The 17,006-nt window shown below is 45.2% G+C and overlaps 1 protein-coding gene and 1 long non-coding RNA gene across 18 annotated transcripts in view; one reads left to right on the forward strand and one right to left on the reverse strand.

Moving 5' to 3' along the window:
- Nucleotides 1–17,006, reverse strand: part of NRXN3 (neurexin 3) — a 573,277-nt gene that overhangs the window by 365,702 nt on the left and 190,569 nt on the right. For all 17 annotated transcript variants that reach the window (XR_013216505.1, XR_013216504.1, XR_013216506.1 and 14 more), the window contains one exon: nucleotides 638–1,021. Coding sequence is in view for 11 of the 17 variants with exons in the window: in XM_077267475.1 (XP_077123590.1) it covers nucleotides 638–1,021 (384 nt within the window). In the remaining 6 variants the exon portion in view is untranslated. The remainder of the gene's footprint in view (nucleotides 1–637; nucleotides 1,022–17,006) is intronic.
- On the forward strand, nucleotides 8,747–9,867 carry LOC143760375 (uncharacterized). Its single transcript, XR_013212253.1, has 3 exons — nucleotides 8,747–8,789; nucleotides 8,861–8,976; nucleotides 9,048–9,867. It is a non-coding gene; the product is annotated as an uncharacterized LOC143760375 (long non-coding RNA).

Consider the following 17,006-nt stretch of genomic DNA (forward strand, 5'->3'; position numbering starts at 1 on the left):
CACACAACAGCTCCTCACTCTCTGCTAGAGAGAGCGGCACTCACACAAAAACTCCTCAACCTATGCCAGGGAGAGAATGGAAACAATATGAGATCCTGAGAGAAGAAGACAGGAGAGAGCAATGCTGGAGAGGAGTCGGCAATCTCAATAAAGATGGACGAGAGCGATCATTATGGGATGAAGATGGATCTGCTGTCTATACTTCTGCCTGGAGGATAACACAGATGTCTATGGGATCGGGTCCATGATCTGAAATGTAAGTCCAGGACTTGGATATCACATACAGTATCGTCAAGAGATGTCTCCTCGATTATGGACCTTTATTATGGGGCTCGTACAGTCTGATAAGACCCGGCACACTCCAGTACCCTCAAGGTGTAAGCACAGACTGTCTATTTACTGACAGCAAGCAGAGATGTAAAAAATGATGGGGAATTGAAAGGCAAGGCCTATTAAAGCACAGTTACCTCCTTCTAGTATGCACACCCAGGGAATTTGGAAGGTGAGCCATACTGCGGTGTTGGCGCCATCATGTGTACCATCTAGTGGGTCAGACTGACCCTCGTATAGAGAATCATGCCGTGTCTTGCATCTTCAGCATTAATATACATTACACTCCTCTGGGATACCATCTCACCTCGCTCACAGGTTCTTCCCCAGTGTCCTGTGCCTGTACAATCGCACACAAAACGGTTCCAGCCGTCCCGGCAGCCAGCATTGTTCTTACAGGGGTAACTATCACATTGTTTGCCGCTCATCCGAGAGCACGAAGACTTAACGCCGGCCGCATTCTGTGCCTCCGCCAGCTGCCGAATATTTTTACTGCGCCCATCGATGAACAGGTCACGAATACAGCCAACGTAACCATAGTTCAGCATAGCCGTCCACAGTTCAGTGGGCAAGATGAGACCAGCCCGGTTCTCTGGAAGACCCCCCAAATACATGTCTCCTTCTAGGTCCAGAATCTCACTCTCACCACTGGCAGTGAATGGAGTGCGTTTGCTATTAACGGAGATGGTGCCTGCGAAAGAAAGCACAGAAGACACCCGTTAGTAGGAGAAAACTGCAAGAAAGACAAGAACAATGAGATGTAACCGGACCGCCAACCCTCATCTGTAGCCGGAGTATTGTGAGAATCATCAGAGCGGGCTGATGCCGGCCCTGTTATTGTTGTACGGACGGAGAGCACAGCAGATACATAAGAGAAGGAACTGACCCGCATCTAAGGCCTTAATCACACTTCAGTCTTTTGGCGTCAGTCTGAAACTGCCATTTTCCTCAAATAGTGGATTCGCCATTTTTTTTTGGCACATCCGCTATTTTCCCATAGACTTGCATTAGCGACGGATTGTGGCGGATAGTCGTCTGTTCCATCCGCCATGCGACGGATCTGTCGAAATTTGGCGGACGTTGTCTAGACATTGACGGACATTGTAACGTTTTTTGTCTGCGCCTAATTGACGGTTCGCGACGGATCCGTCGCGACCGCCATTTCATAGAATGGGTGTCTATGGGCGACGGATCCGTCGCGAACCGTCATTTGGCGGATCCGTCGCCCCAATCCGTTTTTTTCAATTGAGCATGCTCCAAAAAGTAGATACTTTGCCCAGACAACCCCAAAACTATATAAACAGGACAGGTGGGCTTCATTCCTCAATGTGCCATCAAGAGAGAACACAGACCCTGCCAGCAAGAGAGACAGACCCTGCCAGCAAGAGAGACAGACCCTGCCAGCAAGAGAGACAGACCCTGCCAGCAAGAGAGACAGACCCTGCCAGCAAGAGAGACCCTGCCAGCAAGACAGACCCTGCCAGCAAGACAGACCCTGCTAGCAGCCAGCAAGACCCTGCCAGAGACTGCCATGTGAGGACTGCCATCCAGCATGAGTTCTGCCTGTGTGTGTGTGTGTGTGTGTTTGTGTTTGTGTGTGTGTGTGTGTGTGTGTGTGTGTGTGTGTGTGTGTGTGTGTGTGTGTGTGTGTGCCCGACCGCCCGCCTTGCATGTTTTTATTTTTCATACTGTGCTGGTATTTTGAATGGCTGTGCTGTGACATGTGTGTGGTGTGTGTATAAATGCCGTGTGATGTGTGTCCTGCATTTTTCTTATTTTTCATACATTAACATACTGTACTGGTATTTAAAATAAAGAGCAGTGTAGCTCCTACTTTCCAACAAAAATAAAAAAATAAAAAACCAAAAAAAAATTGTAATAAAAATTCCACAAAACTGTCCGTAGTATGATTTCAAGATAAATTTAAAACTGGGTCTACATTCAATAAAGGTGTTTGAGGTTCTATATACAAATGCGGAATGCAAACCTTTGGTATAGAAAATGTTATCTGGTTTTAGAAAATAGTAACTGTAGGGTAACCATAATTATAATTTTTGAGTATTGGTATTTTAACTTTGAATGAGGGAAATTTTTTATAAGGTTGAAACTGTGTCTGGAGGAGGGGATGGGGTAGGTTTACCAACATGCGCATGGCGCATATCAAGTTTGAAGTAGTTTTGGTGTTGCTTTCAAGGAATTTTTGGGGGAAACAGGAGGTGGACGGTTTTGCAGCTTGTGCATCAAGCACATCAAGTTTGAAGGGAACAGTCAACACAATTTTTTTTTTTGTGTAATAATTTTTTTGTGGGGAATCAAAATGTATGTTGGCATACCAATACATAATCATTCTAATTAAAACTGTGTTTAAATTGGAAGATTCTTGGGACCAAGCAAGGAACCCAAGAGAAACGCAGCAAGAACCCAAGACAGACGCAGCCAGGCCCCCTGTTGTGAATTCCGCTCTTGGGCTCCCTCCGGTGGTTGTAAGTGGCATTTTTGAGAGTTCTGCTCTTGGGCTCCCTCTGGTGGTTTTAAGTGGTACTGCTGCTCCTTGGATTTAGTAGTCAGCAGCTGCTTCCACTGATTGTCTTTCTGGCTCGACTATTTAGCCTGGTTCTATCCTTCAGCCTGTGCCAGTTGGCAATGGTTCCTGGTTGGATTCACATATCTGCTTGGATTTCCCTGATATTCTGACCAGTTCAGCAAAGATAAGTCCTTGCTTTGTTCTTTTGCAGTCCACCTTGTTGTGGACTTAATCTTTCTGCACTTTCTATTTTTTTTCTAGTCCAGCTTGTCAGTATGGATTTATTCAGTTAAGCTGGAAGCTCTGGGAAGCAGATTTTCCCTCCACACCTTTAGTCAGGTGTGGAGATTTTTGTAAACTCTGTGGTGGATTTTTCTAGTTTTTAATACTGACCGCACAGTATTCTTTCCTGTTCTATTTATCTAGTTAGACTGGCCTCCTTTGCTACATCCTGGTTTCATTCTGCGTATGTCATTTTCCTCTCCACTCACAGTCAATATTTGTGGGGGGCTGTCCTATTCTTTGGGGATTTTCTCTGAGGCAAGATAGCTTTACTGTTTCTATCTTTAGGGGTAGTTAATCCTCCGGCTGTGACGAGGTGTCTAGGGAGTGACAGGAACATCCCACGGCTACTTCTAGTGTTGTGTTAAGCTCAGGAACTGCGGTCAGTACAGGTACCAGCTCCTCCAGAGCACGTCCCATGTTGCTCCTAAACCACCAGCTCATTATAACAGTACAACTGGCCAAAAATGAATTAAATGCATCTCAAAAGAAGGAAAAGGAAGTTCTGAGCCATTTTTTTTTCTGCAGTCTGTTTTTTCCTCTTAATCTCTGGGTGGTTCAGGATTTTGGCGCTGGCATGGATGTTCAGGGTTTGTTTTCTCGTGTGGATCAACTTGCTGCAAGAGTACAGAGTATCCAAGATTATGTTGTCCAGACTCTGGCTTTAGAGCCTAGAATTCCAACCCCTGATTTGTTTTTTGGGGACAGATCCAAGTTTTTGAACTTTAAAAATAACTGCAAATTGTTTTTTGCCTTGAAACCCCGTTCCTTTGGTGATTCCATTCAGCAGGTTAAAATTGTCATCTCTCTGCTGCGTGGTGACCCTCAGGACTGGGCATTCTCCCTTGAATCAGGGGACCCGGCATTGCTTAATGTAGAAGCATTTTTTCAAGCGCTCGGATTATTGTATGACGAACCTAATTCTGTGGATCATGCAGAAAAGACCTTGTTGGCCCTGTGTCAGGGTCAGGAAGCGGCAGAAGTATACTGCCAGAAATTTAGAAAATGGTCTGTGCTCACTAAATGGAATGAGGAGGCTCTGGCAGCAATTTTCAGAAAGGGTCTTTCTGAAGCCCTTAAAGATGTTATGGTGGGGTTCCCCACGCCTGCTGGTTTGAGCGAATCTATGTCTCTAGCCATTCAGAATGATCGGCCCCTGCGCGAGCGCAAAGTTGTGCACCATATGGCAGTGTCCTCTGAGCAGAGTCCTGAGCCTATGCAATGTGATAGGATTTTGACTAGAGCAGAACGGCAGGGATTCAGACGCCAGAATAGGCTGTGTTTTTACTGTGGTGATTCTGCTCATGTTATTTCTGATTGCCCTAAGCGTACTAAGAGGGTCGCTAGGTCTGTTACCATCAGTACTGTACAGCCTAAATTTCTCTTATCTGTGACCTTGATTTGCTCATTATCGTCCTTTTCTGTCATGGCATTTGTGGATTCAGGCGCTGCCCTGAACTTGATGGACTTGGAATTCACCAAGCGCTGTGGTTTTTCCTTGCAGCCTTTGCAGAGCCCTATTCCTTTGAGGGGCATTGATGCTACGCCTTTGGCCAAGGATAAACCTCAGTATTGGACTCAGCTGACCATGTGCATGGCTCCAGCACATCAGGAAGATTGCCGTTTTCTGGTGTTGCATAATTTGCATGATGTTGTTGTACTGGGTTTTCCATGGTTACAGGGACATAATCCTGTGCTGGATTGGAAATCTATGTCTGTGACTAGTTGGGGTTGTCAAGGGGTACATAGTGACGTTCCTTTGATGTCAATTTCCTCTTCCCCCTCTTCTGAAGTTCCTGAGTTTTTGTCGGATTTCCAGGATGTATTTGATGAGCCCAAGTCCAGTTCCCTTCCTCCACATAGGGACTGTGATTGTGCTATTAACTTGATTCCTGGCTGTAAGTTCGCTAAAGGCCGACTTTTCAATCTGTCTGTGCCAGAGCATGCCGCTATGCGGAGTTATGTTAAGGAGTTTTCAGAGAAGGGGCATATTCGGCCGTCTTCTTCACCATTGGGAGCGGGATTCTTTTTTGTTGCCAAGAAGGATGGCTCCTTGAGACCCTGTATTGATTATCGCCTTCTTAATAAGATCATGGTCAAATTCCAATACCCTTTACCTTTGCTTTCTGATTTGTTTGCTCGGATCAAGGGGGCTAGTTGGTTTACTAAGATTGACCTTCGAGGGGAATATAATCTTGTTCGTATTAAACAGGCTGACGAATGGAAAACTGCATTTAATACGCCCGAAGGCCATTTTGAATACCTTGTGATGCCTTTCGGGCTCTCTAATGCTCCTTCTGTATTTCAGTCCTTCATGCATTATATTTTCCGCAATTATCTTGATAAATTCATGATTGTGTATTTGGATGATATTTAGATTTTTTCCGATGATTGGGAGTCTCATGTGAAGCAGGTCAGGATGGTATTCCAGATCCTTCGTGATAATGCTTTATTTGTGAAGGGGTCTAAGTGCCTATTTGGAGTTCAGAAGGTCTCTTTTTTGGGTTTTATTTTTTCTCCCTCGTCTATAGAAATGGATCCTGTTAAGGTCCAAGCCATTCATGACTGGATTCAACCCACATCTGTGAAGAGTCTTAAGAAATTTTTGGGCTTTGCTAATTTTTATCGCCGTTTCATTGCCAACTTTTCCAGTGTGGTTAAGCCCCTGACCGATTTGACGAAGAAAGGCGCTGATGTGACGAATTGGTCCTCTGCGGCTGTTGAGGCCTTTCAGGAGCTTAAACGCCGATTTACTTCTGCCCCTGTGTTGCGTCAGCCGGATGTTTCTCTTCCTTTTCAGGTTGAGGTTGACGCTTCTGAGATTGGGGCAGGGGCCGTTTTGTCTCAGAGGAGTTCTGATGGTTCTTTGATGAAACCGTGTGCCTTTTTTTCCAGAAAGTTTTCGCCTGCGGAGCGCAATTATGATGTCGGCAATCGGGAGTTGTTGGCCATGAAGTGGGCATTTGAGGAGTGGCGACATTGGCTTGAGGGAGCCAAGCACCGCGTTGTGGTCTTGACCGATCATAAGAATCTGATTTACCTCGAGTCGGCCAAGCGGCTGAACCCTAGACAGGCTCGATGGTCCCTGTTTTTCTCCCATTTTGATTTTGTGGTCTCGTATCTTCCGGGATCTAAGAATGTTAAGGCTGATGCCCTCTCTAGGAGTTTTTTGCCTGATTCTCCTGGAGTCCTTGAGCCGGTTGGCATTCTTAAGGGGTGATTCTTTCTGCCATCTCCCCTGATTTACGGCGGGTGCTTCAGGAATTTCAGGCTGATAAACCTGACCGCTGTCCTGTGGGGAAGCTGTTTGTTCCTGATAGATGGACAAGTAAGGTAATTTCTGAGGTTCATTGTTCGGTGTTGGCTGGTCATCCTGGGATTTTTGGTACCAGAGATTTGGTTGCTAGGTCCTTTTGGTGGCCTTCCTTGTCGCGGGATGTGCGTTCTTTTGTGCAGTCCTGTGGGACTTGTGCCCGGGCCAAGCCTTGCTGTTCCCACGCTAGTGGGTTGCTTTTGCCTTTGCCGGTCCCTGAGAGGCCCTGGACGCATATTTCCATGGATTTTATTTCGGATCTTCCTGTTTCCCAGAAGATGTCTGTTATCTGGGTGGTTTGTGACCGGTTCTCTAAAATGGTCCATTTGGTACCTTTGCCTAAATTGCCTTCCTCCTCTGACTTGGTTCCATTGTTTTTTCAGCATGTGGTTCGTTTGCATGGCATTCCGGAGAATATTGTGTCTGACAGAGGTTCCAAGTTTGTTTCTAGGTTTTGGCGGGCCTTTTGTGCTAGGATGGGCATTGATTTGTCTTTTTCTTCGGCATTTCATCTTCAGACAAATGGCCAAACTGAGCGAACTAATCAGACCTTGGAAACCTATTTGAGATGCTTTGTGTCTGCTGACCAGGATGATTGGGTGGCTTTCTTGTCGTTGGCCGAGTTTGCCCTTAATAATCGGGCTAGTTCGGCTACTTTGGTTTCGCCTTTCTTTTGTAATTTTGGTTTTCATCCTCGTTTTTCTTCGGGGCAAGTTGAGCCGTCTGATTGTCCTGGTGTGGATTCTGTAATGGACAGGTTACAGCAGATTTGGACTCATGTGGTAGACAATTTGACGTTGTCTCAGGAAAAGGCTCAACGTTTTGCTAACCGCCGTCGGTGTGTTGGTCCCCGGCTTCGGGTGGGGGATTTAGTCTGGTTATCTTCTCGTCATGTTCCTATGAAGGTTTCTTCCCCTAAGTTCAAGACTCGGTTTATTGGTCCTTATAAGATTTCTGAGATTATCAATCCGGTATCTTTTCGTTTGGCCCTTCCAGCCTCTTTTGCCATCCATAATGTTTTCCATAGATCTTTGTTGCGGAGATATGTGGTGCCCGTTGTTCCCTCTGTTGATCCTCCTGCCCCCGTGTTGGTTGATGGGGAGTTGGAATATGTGGTGGAGAAAATTTTGGATTCTCCTTTTTCGAGGCGGAGGCTTCAGTATTTTGTCAAGTGGAAGGGTTATGGCCAGGAGGATAATTCTTGGGTTGTTGCCTCCGATGTCCATGCCGCCGATTTGGTTCGTGCTTTTCACTTGGCTCGTCCTGATCGGCCTGGGGGCTCTGGTGAGGGTTCGGTGACCCCTCCTCAATGGGGGGTACTGTTGTGAATTCCGCTCTTGGGCTCCCTCCGGTGGTTGTAAGTGGCATTTTTGCGAGTTCTGCTCTTGGGCTACCTCCGGTGGTTTTAAGTGGTACTGCTGCTCCTTGGATTTAGTAGTCAGCAGCTGCTTCCACTGATTGTCTTTCTGGCTCGACTATTTAGCCTGGTTCTATCCTTCAGCCTGTGCCAGTTGTCAATGGTTCCTGGTTGGATTCACATATCTGCTTGGATTTCCCTGATATTCTGACCAGTTCAGCAAAGATAAGTCCTTGCTTTGTTCTTTTACAGTCCACTTGTTGTGGACTTAATCTTTCTGCACTTTCTATGTTTTTTCTAGTCCAGCTTGTCAGTATGGATTTATTCAGTTAAGCTGGAAGCTCTGGGAAGCAGATTTACCCTCCACACCTTTAGTCAGGTGTGGAGATTTTTGTAAACTCTGTGGTGGATTTTTCTAGTTTTTAATACTGACCGCACAGTATTCTTTCCTGTTCTATTTATCTAGTTAGACTGGCCTCCTTTGCTACATCCTGGTTTCATTCTGCGTATGTCATTTCCCTCTCCACTCACAGTCAATATTTGTGGGGGGCTGTCCTATCCTTTGGGGATTTTCTCTGAGGCAAGATAGCTTTCCTGTTTCTATCTTTAGGGGTAGTTAATCCTCCGGCTGTGACGAGGTGTCTAGTGAGTGACAGGAACATCCCACGGCTACTTCTAGTGTTGTGTTAAGCTCAGGAACTGCGGTCAGTACAGGTACCACCTCCTCCAGAGCACATCCCATGTTGCTCCTAAACCACCAGCTCTTTAGAACAGCCTCCCAAGTTTTTCAAACAGATGTAAGTATAAAGTCCCGAAAGCTTTATCTATCCTTTTATATAGTAGCTTAGAACTCTCTTTATACTTGCAGATTCTTTAGGGACTCAAGAAAAATGGACCCAAGAGAAACGCAGCAAGGACTCAAGACAGACGCAGCAAGGACCCAAGACAGACGCAGCAAGGACCCAAGAGTTTGGAAAACAGATGTAAGTATAAAGTCCCGAAAGCTGTATCTATCCTTTTGTATAGTAGCTTAGAACTCTCTTTATACTTGCAGACTCTTTAGGGACCCAAGAAAAACGGGACCCAAGAAAAACGCAGCAAGGACCCAAGACAGACGCAGCAAGGACCCAAGACAGACGTAGCAAGGACCCAAGAGTTTGGAAAACAGATGTAAGTCTAAAGTCCAGAAAGCTTTATCTATCCTTTTGTATAGTAGCTTAGAACTCTCTTTATACTTGCAGATTCTTTAGGGACCCAAAAAAAACGGGACCCAAGAGAAACGCAGCAAGGACCCAAGACAGACGCAGCAAGGACCCAAGACAGACGCAGCAAGGACCCAAGACAGACGCAGGACCATAATATCTTCTTCTGAGAGCCCCCCTCACATCGTCAGCCACCTGAGGTGATTTTTTTTTTCCTTCATAAATTTTTTTGGGTACATCTGTGGTAACATGTTTTTGAACCCTATATGTATTTATTCGCGGCGGTCACCGAAGAGTAAGTTCCATTTTGGTTTGGTGTTTAGTAAACTGTAAAATTCATGTGGTATAATCTTTCCCTTTTTATTCTTATTTTTTTGCTAAGGCTTCACAGCGTGCTCCTGAACAGGCTGAGGAAGAGGAGGGCATTGATGTGGACACCCTCATTCAAGTGGTCCAAAGTCGGGAGCCGCTGTGGAACATGGCGGACCGCCGCCATGCTGACCAGTTCGTCACCTGACGGCTATGGGAGGAAGTGTGCAGTGCTGTTCTGGATAACTGGGAGGAACTCGACGCTGGGGCCCAGGATCTAGCGCGTAAGTATTCACACTTCATTAACTTGTGTTAGCATGATTTAATGTGTTGTATAGTAACCAATTTTTGCTTTATCTTTCCAGGTAACAGGGTTATCGTGCGGTGGCGGTCACTCAGGGATCGCTTCAAGAGGGAGTTTAACAAGGAGATGCAGGCCCCGAGTGGATCTAGAGGATGCAGGAGCAGGTATAAATATGCAAGAGCCCTGTCGATCCTCTGGTCGATGCTGCTGAGCAGAAGGTAAATATTCAACACCACATGTTTTCAGTCAAACTGTTAAAATGTGTAACCTTCATATTTTTTTGTCAGCAAGGGCAATTGTAATATCAAGATACTAATTTTTTTTTTCTTCTTTAACAGCACTGTCTGCAGCACTCAGGAGCCTGCATCAGAGTTGCACCCCTCTGGAGCGATCTCTCAGGAGTCCGCCACCAGGGACCACGTCGACCCCTCTGTATCTGTACCTTCCCTTTTGTGTGATCCCTCGGCCCCATCCACCAGCGCTGGAGCAGCAGGGCGGACTTCGTCACTTGAAGCTGCAGGTGATGAGTTAGAGTTCCCTTTACACCACCCCTCTGACACTGCCGCAACATCTAGACCACCTTTGGGGTCAGGACGGCAGTGCCAGAGAGGTCAGGAAAGGAGCTATGCGCCTGAGTTTTTGCATCTGAATGCAGCCTTCCAGAATGCCATCAAGCTTTTGGGTGAGCAAACATCTGCTGGGTACAATATGCTTAACAAAAGCATACTTGAACTCAGCAGTCGTCTGGATAGGATGCATTGAGATGCAAACCAGTCATCAAGACACTGTTTTTTTCAGTCAGTCCTCAGGCACATGGAAAATCTAACTCCTGACCTGCAGATGCATATGATGCAAGGCTGCCACACTGCTTTAGCGCAGGCGATGTCCCAAGCCCCTCCACCTACCCTTCATGTTTCAACACCTTTCCCCTCTCAAGCCGCCGTCTATCCTCCCGTCCATCCTCCTCCCGTCCATCCTCCTCCCGTCCATCCTACTTCTACTCCTTCGTTCCCCCCTCAGTATTTCCCAGTACCTACCTTCCCCTTTCCATTCTTCCCCTTTAAATTTCACCGTTCCCAATCCCACCAACACCTTCACCATACCTCCCACTGTCCACATCTGTACCTCAACTCCCTGCCCAACCTCATGTTTTCACCACCCATTCCACTTCTGTTCCTCCCCGTGATGTCCTGTCCCCCACTATCGACGTGGTCCGCCCTGTCAGCCCCTCCGCTACTATCTCCACCCCAAATTATGAGAACTTGTAAATAAATAAAACTTTTTTTGGTTCAAAAACAATTTTATTGTCTTTCCTTTTTTTTTTTAAAACTGTATTAAAACCACCAAGGTTATGGTAAAAGTAACAGTAGAAAATGTGTAAAGGGGTACCGGTTCAAAACATACAATACTGTGAGGTTAAAGTCCAAAGGTTTTGTAACAAAACAAAAAACATGGTATATTTACAAGTGTAAAAAAAAATTTTTTTTACACCATTTTGTACTGCCAGTCAACTGATCCTTGAGGAGACATGAAGTAGTCTGCAAAATTGTCCCGCATTCTGGAGACTGCTACTGGACTGCGAAAACTTGTGTTTTGGTAATCCCGCACGGTGGTTTCTGACACATTATCCTCCAGGGAAACATGTTCTTTGGATAAAACAAAATTGCGAAGTACCACGCAAGCCTTCACCACATCAACAGTTTCAGTCTGCAGTTTTATTGCAGTTAGTAGGATTCTCCATTTAGCAGTTAAGATGCCAAAGGCACATTCCACAACTCTTCGTGCTCTGGTTAAGCGATAATTAAAAATTTTCTCTCTCTGGGTCAGTCCACTACTTCCATAGGGTTTAAGCAATTGTGGGGAAAGCTGGAAGGCATCATCTCCAACGCACACAAATGGTAATGGTGGACCGATGGTTCCAGGGAGAGGTCTAGGCCGGTGGAAAATCAAATGTCTCTCCATACAAACGACGCCCCATTGGTGAAGTTTTAAAAATCTGGGAGTCATTTGCGCGTCCATAAGCACCGATATCCACAGCGATAAACTTGCAGTGTGCGTCGGCTATGGCCATCAATACAATTGAGAAGTACTTTTTGTAGTTGTAAAATTCTGATCCAGAGCCAGAAGGTTTTACAATCCTTATATGCTTCCCATCGACTGCCCCGACACAATTTGGGAATTGGCATATTTGTTCAAAATTGTGGGCAATCTCCAGCCACCTCTCCTGTGATGGCTCTGGAATGTATTCTGCTTGTAAGCACTCCCACAGTGCCCGGCAGGTCTCTCTGATGATCCCTGAGATTGTGGATATCCCAAGCCTGAACTGGAAATGTAGGGATGAAAACAACTCTCCAGTTGCAAGGAATCTGTTAACAAAAGGAAAAGACAATAATTAATAAAAACTTCAAAAAACAACATTATAGTTATAAGTCTGATGAATGAGAATCATTAAAAAAATAATAATAACTTACCGAATAGTCACCATGAGACGCTCCGCTGGTGATATGGAGAAGCGCATCTGGGTGTCTCGTCTCCGTATAGATTCCTCCACATGGCCCAACAAAATTTCGAAATTTTCCGCTTTCATTCTCACATAGCTGAAGAATTTTTGAGGATTTTCCCTCAATTCAATGTAAAGTGTGGAATAAACACCACGGGTCATGCGTTGGGCTGTGATAGGATGGATCCACAGCCTTCTCTTCCGCCGCTGCCGCAGGATGCGCAGTCTTTCTTCCTCCTTGTCTCGAACGATGACTGCCAACCGATTAGAATCAAAAGTGAAATCCGCACATATCTTCACAATATTCGCCAGTACTCCTTCCATCTTTGCCACTTTCTCTACAACCTTTCAAAGCTGTGGTGTAAATACACAGTATATATAGTTTTCCAGTAGTTTCCAGTAGCCAATCACACTGAGATCCTCCCTTTTTAAAAAACGGATCCGTCAAAAAACAGTTACAACGGATGGAAAAACGGTAGCAACGGTTCTAACGGATCCATTTTTTTGACGGAACAGTGTAACTGATCCGTCACAAAAACGGATCCGTTAGAACCATTTTCTCAACAATTTTGTCGGATTCGTCGATCTGTCACGATGTCGGAGCTGACTGACGCCAAACAACTGAAGTGTGAAAGAAGCCTTACCAGTCCCTCACCTCCCCACTGTATTTACACCCCCGTCTTGTGCAGGGATAATTCAATCAATCTTAATGACTGAGAAGGAACAATCTTCACATGTCTTAAATGTCAAGAGTGCTTTCAATATAAAGGTTAACACTTCGGGGAGGTGGGGGAATCAGCGAGCCTCTGTCTTTGCCACCTCATTAAATAGATGGGTGAGTGGGGTGACCCTGTGCAGAAGTGTTACCCTCTGCCCGGCGTCCACCCATAGAGGTGCATGTGCATATAGAAATAGGATAAATTACTGGGGAGTCTGTAATATGAAGAAATGAAGGCAACAGGAGAAAATGCAAGGAAATGCAGAAATGACATTACAATATCTCCAGGATTTCTCATCATTGGGGGCATAATTAGTCCTGACCAAATCCACAACTCCATTTTCTGAAATGCAGCCACAGACCTGCTAGACCCTCCACAGTGCATCACTGCTCCTGCAGACACTCATTATAGTAATTCTGTTACGGCAGAATATTCCTCACTTTACCCCTCAATACGGAGACCTGTTGACAATATGTGCCCCCAGTTCCTAATTTTTCGCAGAGTTGAGTCGTTCAGTCTGGTCTCCATGTGGATCTGCATTATGGCCAGACTTCTCTGAAGAGTAGATGGTGCAGCCAGTCCCACTGGTCGCTGCTGATCCTAAGCTGATGGCACTGCTGGACATCTGATTTAGAAGGGATGTCTCAGCTGCTACACTGAGGGTACCGTCACACATTGAAATTTTCATCGCTGCGACGGCACGATCCGTGACGTCGCAGCGATCGTATGAATATCGCTCCAGCGTCGTAGACTGCGGTCACACGTTGCAATCACGGCGCTGGAGCGATGCCGAAGTCCCCGGGTAACCAGGGTAAACATCGGGTAACTAAGCGCAGGGCCGCGCTTAGTAACCCGATGTTTACCCTGGTTACCAGCGTAAACGTAAAAAAACAAACAGTACATACTCACCCGTCGGTGTCCTTCAGGTCCCTTGCCGTCTGCTTCCTGCTCTGAGTGCAGCCGTACAGTGAGAGCAGATCGCAGCACCGCTGCGCTCTGCTCTCACTTTCCGGCCGGCACTCAGAGCAGGAAGCAGACGGCAAGGGACCTGAAGGACACCGACGGGTGAGTATGTACGGTTTGTTTTTTCACGTTTACGCTTGTAACCAGGGTAAACATCGGGTTACTAAGCGCGGCCCTGCGCTTAGTTACCCGATGTTTACCCTGGTTACAAGCGAAGACATCGCTGGATCGCTGTCACACACAACGATCCAGCGATGTCAGCGGGTGATCAAGCGACGAAAGAAAGTTCCATACGATCTGCTACGACGTACGATTCTCAGCAGGATCCCTGATCGCTGCTGCGTGTCAGACACTGCGATATCGTAACGATATCGCTAGAACGTCACGAATCGTAACGTCGTAGCGATGGAAATTTCAATGTGTGACGGTACCCTAAGTTTCCTCGTCTGACCCCTGCAGATCAGGTCCTCAGAGATACCCATTTTTTCTAGTCATCGATGCTGAAAAATACGGGCAGATCCTTAAACTGCATTGATACAGTTCAATAATGCAGAAGATTCTAACAGTAACGACTACTGATGAGCGAGTGTACTTGTTGCTCGAGTTTTCCCGAGCACGCTCAGGTGGTCTCCGAGTATTTGTTAAGTGTTCGGAGATTTAGTTTTCATCACGGCAGCTGAATGATTTACAGCTATTAGCCAGGCTGAGTACATGTGGGGGTTTGCCTGGTTGCTAGGGAATCCCCACATGTAATCAAGCTGGCTAATAGCTGTAAATCATTCAGCCTGGGCGATGAAAACTTAATCTCCGAGCAGTCATAAATACACCACCCGAGCGTGCTCGGGGAAAACCCCAGCAACGAGTAGACTCGCTCATCACTAGTAACGACCCATCGTTCCCGATATTTGTGTAATGTTGAGCGACTGAACTATGTGTCCAGAAACTGTTTTAACTGTATAAACTATATACATATTATACACACACACAAACAGTGCCTAAAAAAGTCTTCATACCCAATGAACTTTACCACATTTTTCACATTACACCACAAACTTAAATTTGTTTTATTTGAATTTCCTGTGACACCAACACAAAGTAAGGATGTGTGCACACGTTCAGTATTTTTCGCTATAAAAATGCAATAAAAACGCATAAAAAACGCATACATATGCATCCTATCATTTAGAATGCATTCCGCAATTTTTGTGCACATGATCGCAGTAAAAAAAGCAGAATGTTCATTAATTTTGCAGATTTTACGAGTTTTTCCTGCTATTTAATGCATTGGGAAAGCTCCGGAAAAAACGCAAAAAATCCGCACAAAAAACGCGTAAAAAACAAGTAAAAAACGCGTAAATATCTCGAAAAAAACACATGCAGATTTCTGGCAGAAATGTCCGTTTTTTGTCAGGAAATTTCTGCAAGAAATCCTGAACGTGTGCACATACCCTTATAAGGATTTGTGACATGTAAAGCAAATGACACAGGGTTTTCTAATTATTTTCCAAATATAAATCTAAACATTGTGTCATGCATTTGTATTCAGCCCCCCTGAGTCAGTACTTCGTAGGACCACCTTTCTCAGCTGCAGGCTTTTGGGGTCTGTCTCTTTCACCTTTCTCGGCTGCAATCTTTTGGGGTCTGTCTCTCCAGCTTTGCACATCTAGAGGGGACATTTTGCCCCTTCCTCTTTGAACACTCGCTCTCGCTCAGTGACATTGGATGGAGATGTCTGTAATCAGCAATTTTCACGTCTTATCAAAGATTCTGTGGAATTTGGGTCTGGACTGTGACTGGGCAGTTCACACACATGAATATGCTCTGATCTAAACCCTCCATTGTGGCTCTGACAGGATGTTGAGGGTCTATGTCCTGCCGGAAGGTGAACCTACACGCCAGTCTCAAGTCTTGTGCAGCTTCTAACAGATTGTCCTTCAGGATTGCCCTGTATTTAGCTCCATCACTACTTTGCATCACCTCTGACCATCTTCCCTGCCCCTACTCAACAAAAGCCTCCCAGCCACCACCATGTATGATGATGGAGATGTTAGTTTTCTGCCTCACATAGCGTTGTGTAGCCGCAAAAGTTGTCCTTTGGTCTCCTCTGACCAGAGCCCCTTCCTCCACATGCTCACTGTGTCCCTTACATATAGTTTTGCAAACTGCATCTTGGACTTCTTATGGCTTTCAAAAATGTCTTTCTTCTAGCCACTCTTCTAAAAGGGCAGATTTGTGGAGTATAGAACTAATAGCTGTCCTGTGGACAGATTCTTCCTGTGAGCTGTGGCTCTCGGCAGCTCCTCCAGAATGACCATGGGCCTCTCGGCTGCTTCTCTCCTTAGTACTCTTCTTTTTTGGGATGTCAGTTTAGGAGGACAGCTATGTCTTGGAAGGTTTGCAGTTATGCCATAGTCCCTCCATTCTTGGATGATGGATTGAACAGTATTCAATGAGATGTTTAGAGCTTGGGCTATTTTTTTTTATAACCTAAACCTGTTTTCCTCTTCTCCACAGCGTTATCCCTGACCTGTCTGGTGGGTCCCTTGGTTTTCATAATGCTGTTTGATTCTTAATGTTCTTACACAAACCTCTGAGGCCTTCACAGAACTGCTGTCGTTACACTGAGAATAAATCACACCCAGGAGGACTCAATATACTAATTATGTTACTTCTGTAGGCGATTTGGTCACTCAGGATTTTATTTAGGGACATTAGACTATAGGGGACTGAATACTAATGCTACTCATAATTATCAAATTTATATTTGTAAAATAATTAGAAAACCCTGTATCATTTCCTTTACACCTCACTACTACTTGTTACTTTGTGTTAGTATCACATAAAATCTCAATCAAATACATTAAGGTTGTGGGTATAAAGTGCAAAAATGTGGAAAAGTTCACGGCGTATGAATTTTTTATAGCACTGTATGTATATTTTCTATACAGTGCCTTGCGAAAGTATTCGGCCCCCTGGAACTTTTCAACCATTTCCCACATATCATGCTTCAAATATAAAGATACCAAATGTAAATTTTTGGTGAAGAATCAACAACAAGTGGAACACAACTGTGAAGTTGAATAAGATTTATTGGTTATTTAAAATTTTTGTGGAAATTCAAAAACAGAGAAGTGGGGCGTGCAATATTATTTGGCCCCTTTAACTTAATACAGTACTTTGTTGCACCACCTTTTGCTGCGATT

Source organism: Ranitomeya variabilis, chromosome 1, assembly GCF_051348905.1.
Source record: "Ranitomeya variabilis isolate aRanVar5 chromosome 1, aRanVar5.hap1, whole genome shotgun sequence".
NCBI lineage: Eukaryota > Metazoa > Chordata > Amphibia > Anura > Dendrobatidae > Ranitomeya > Ranitomeya variabilis.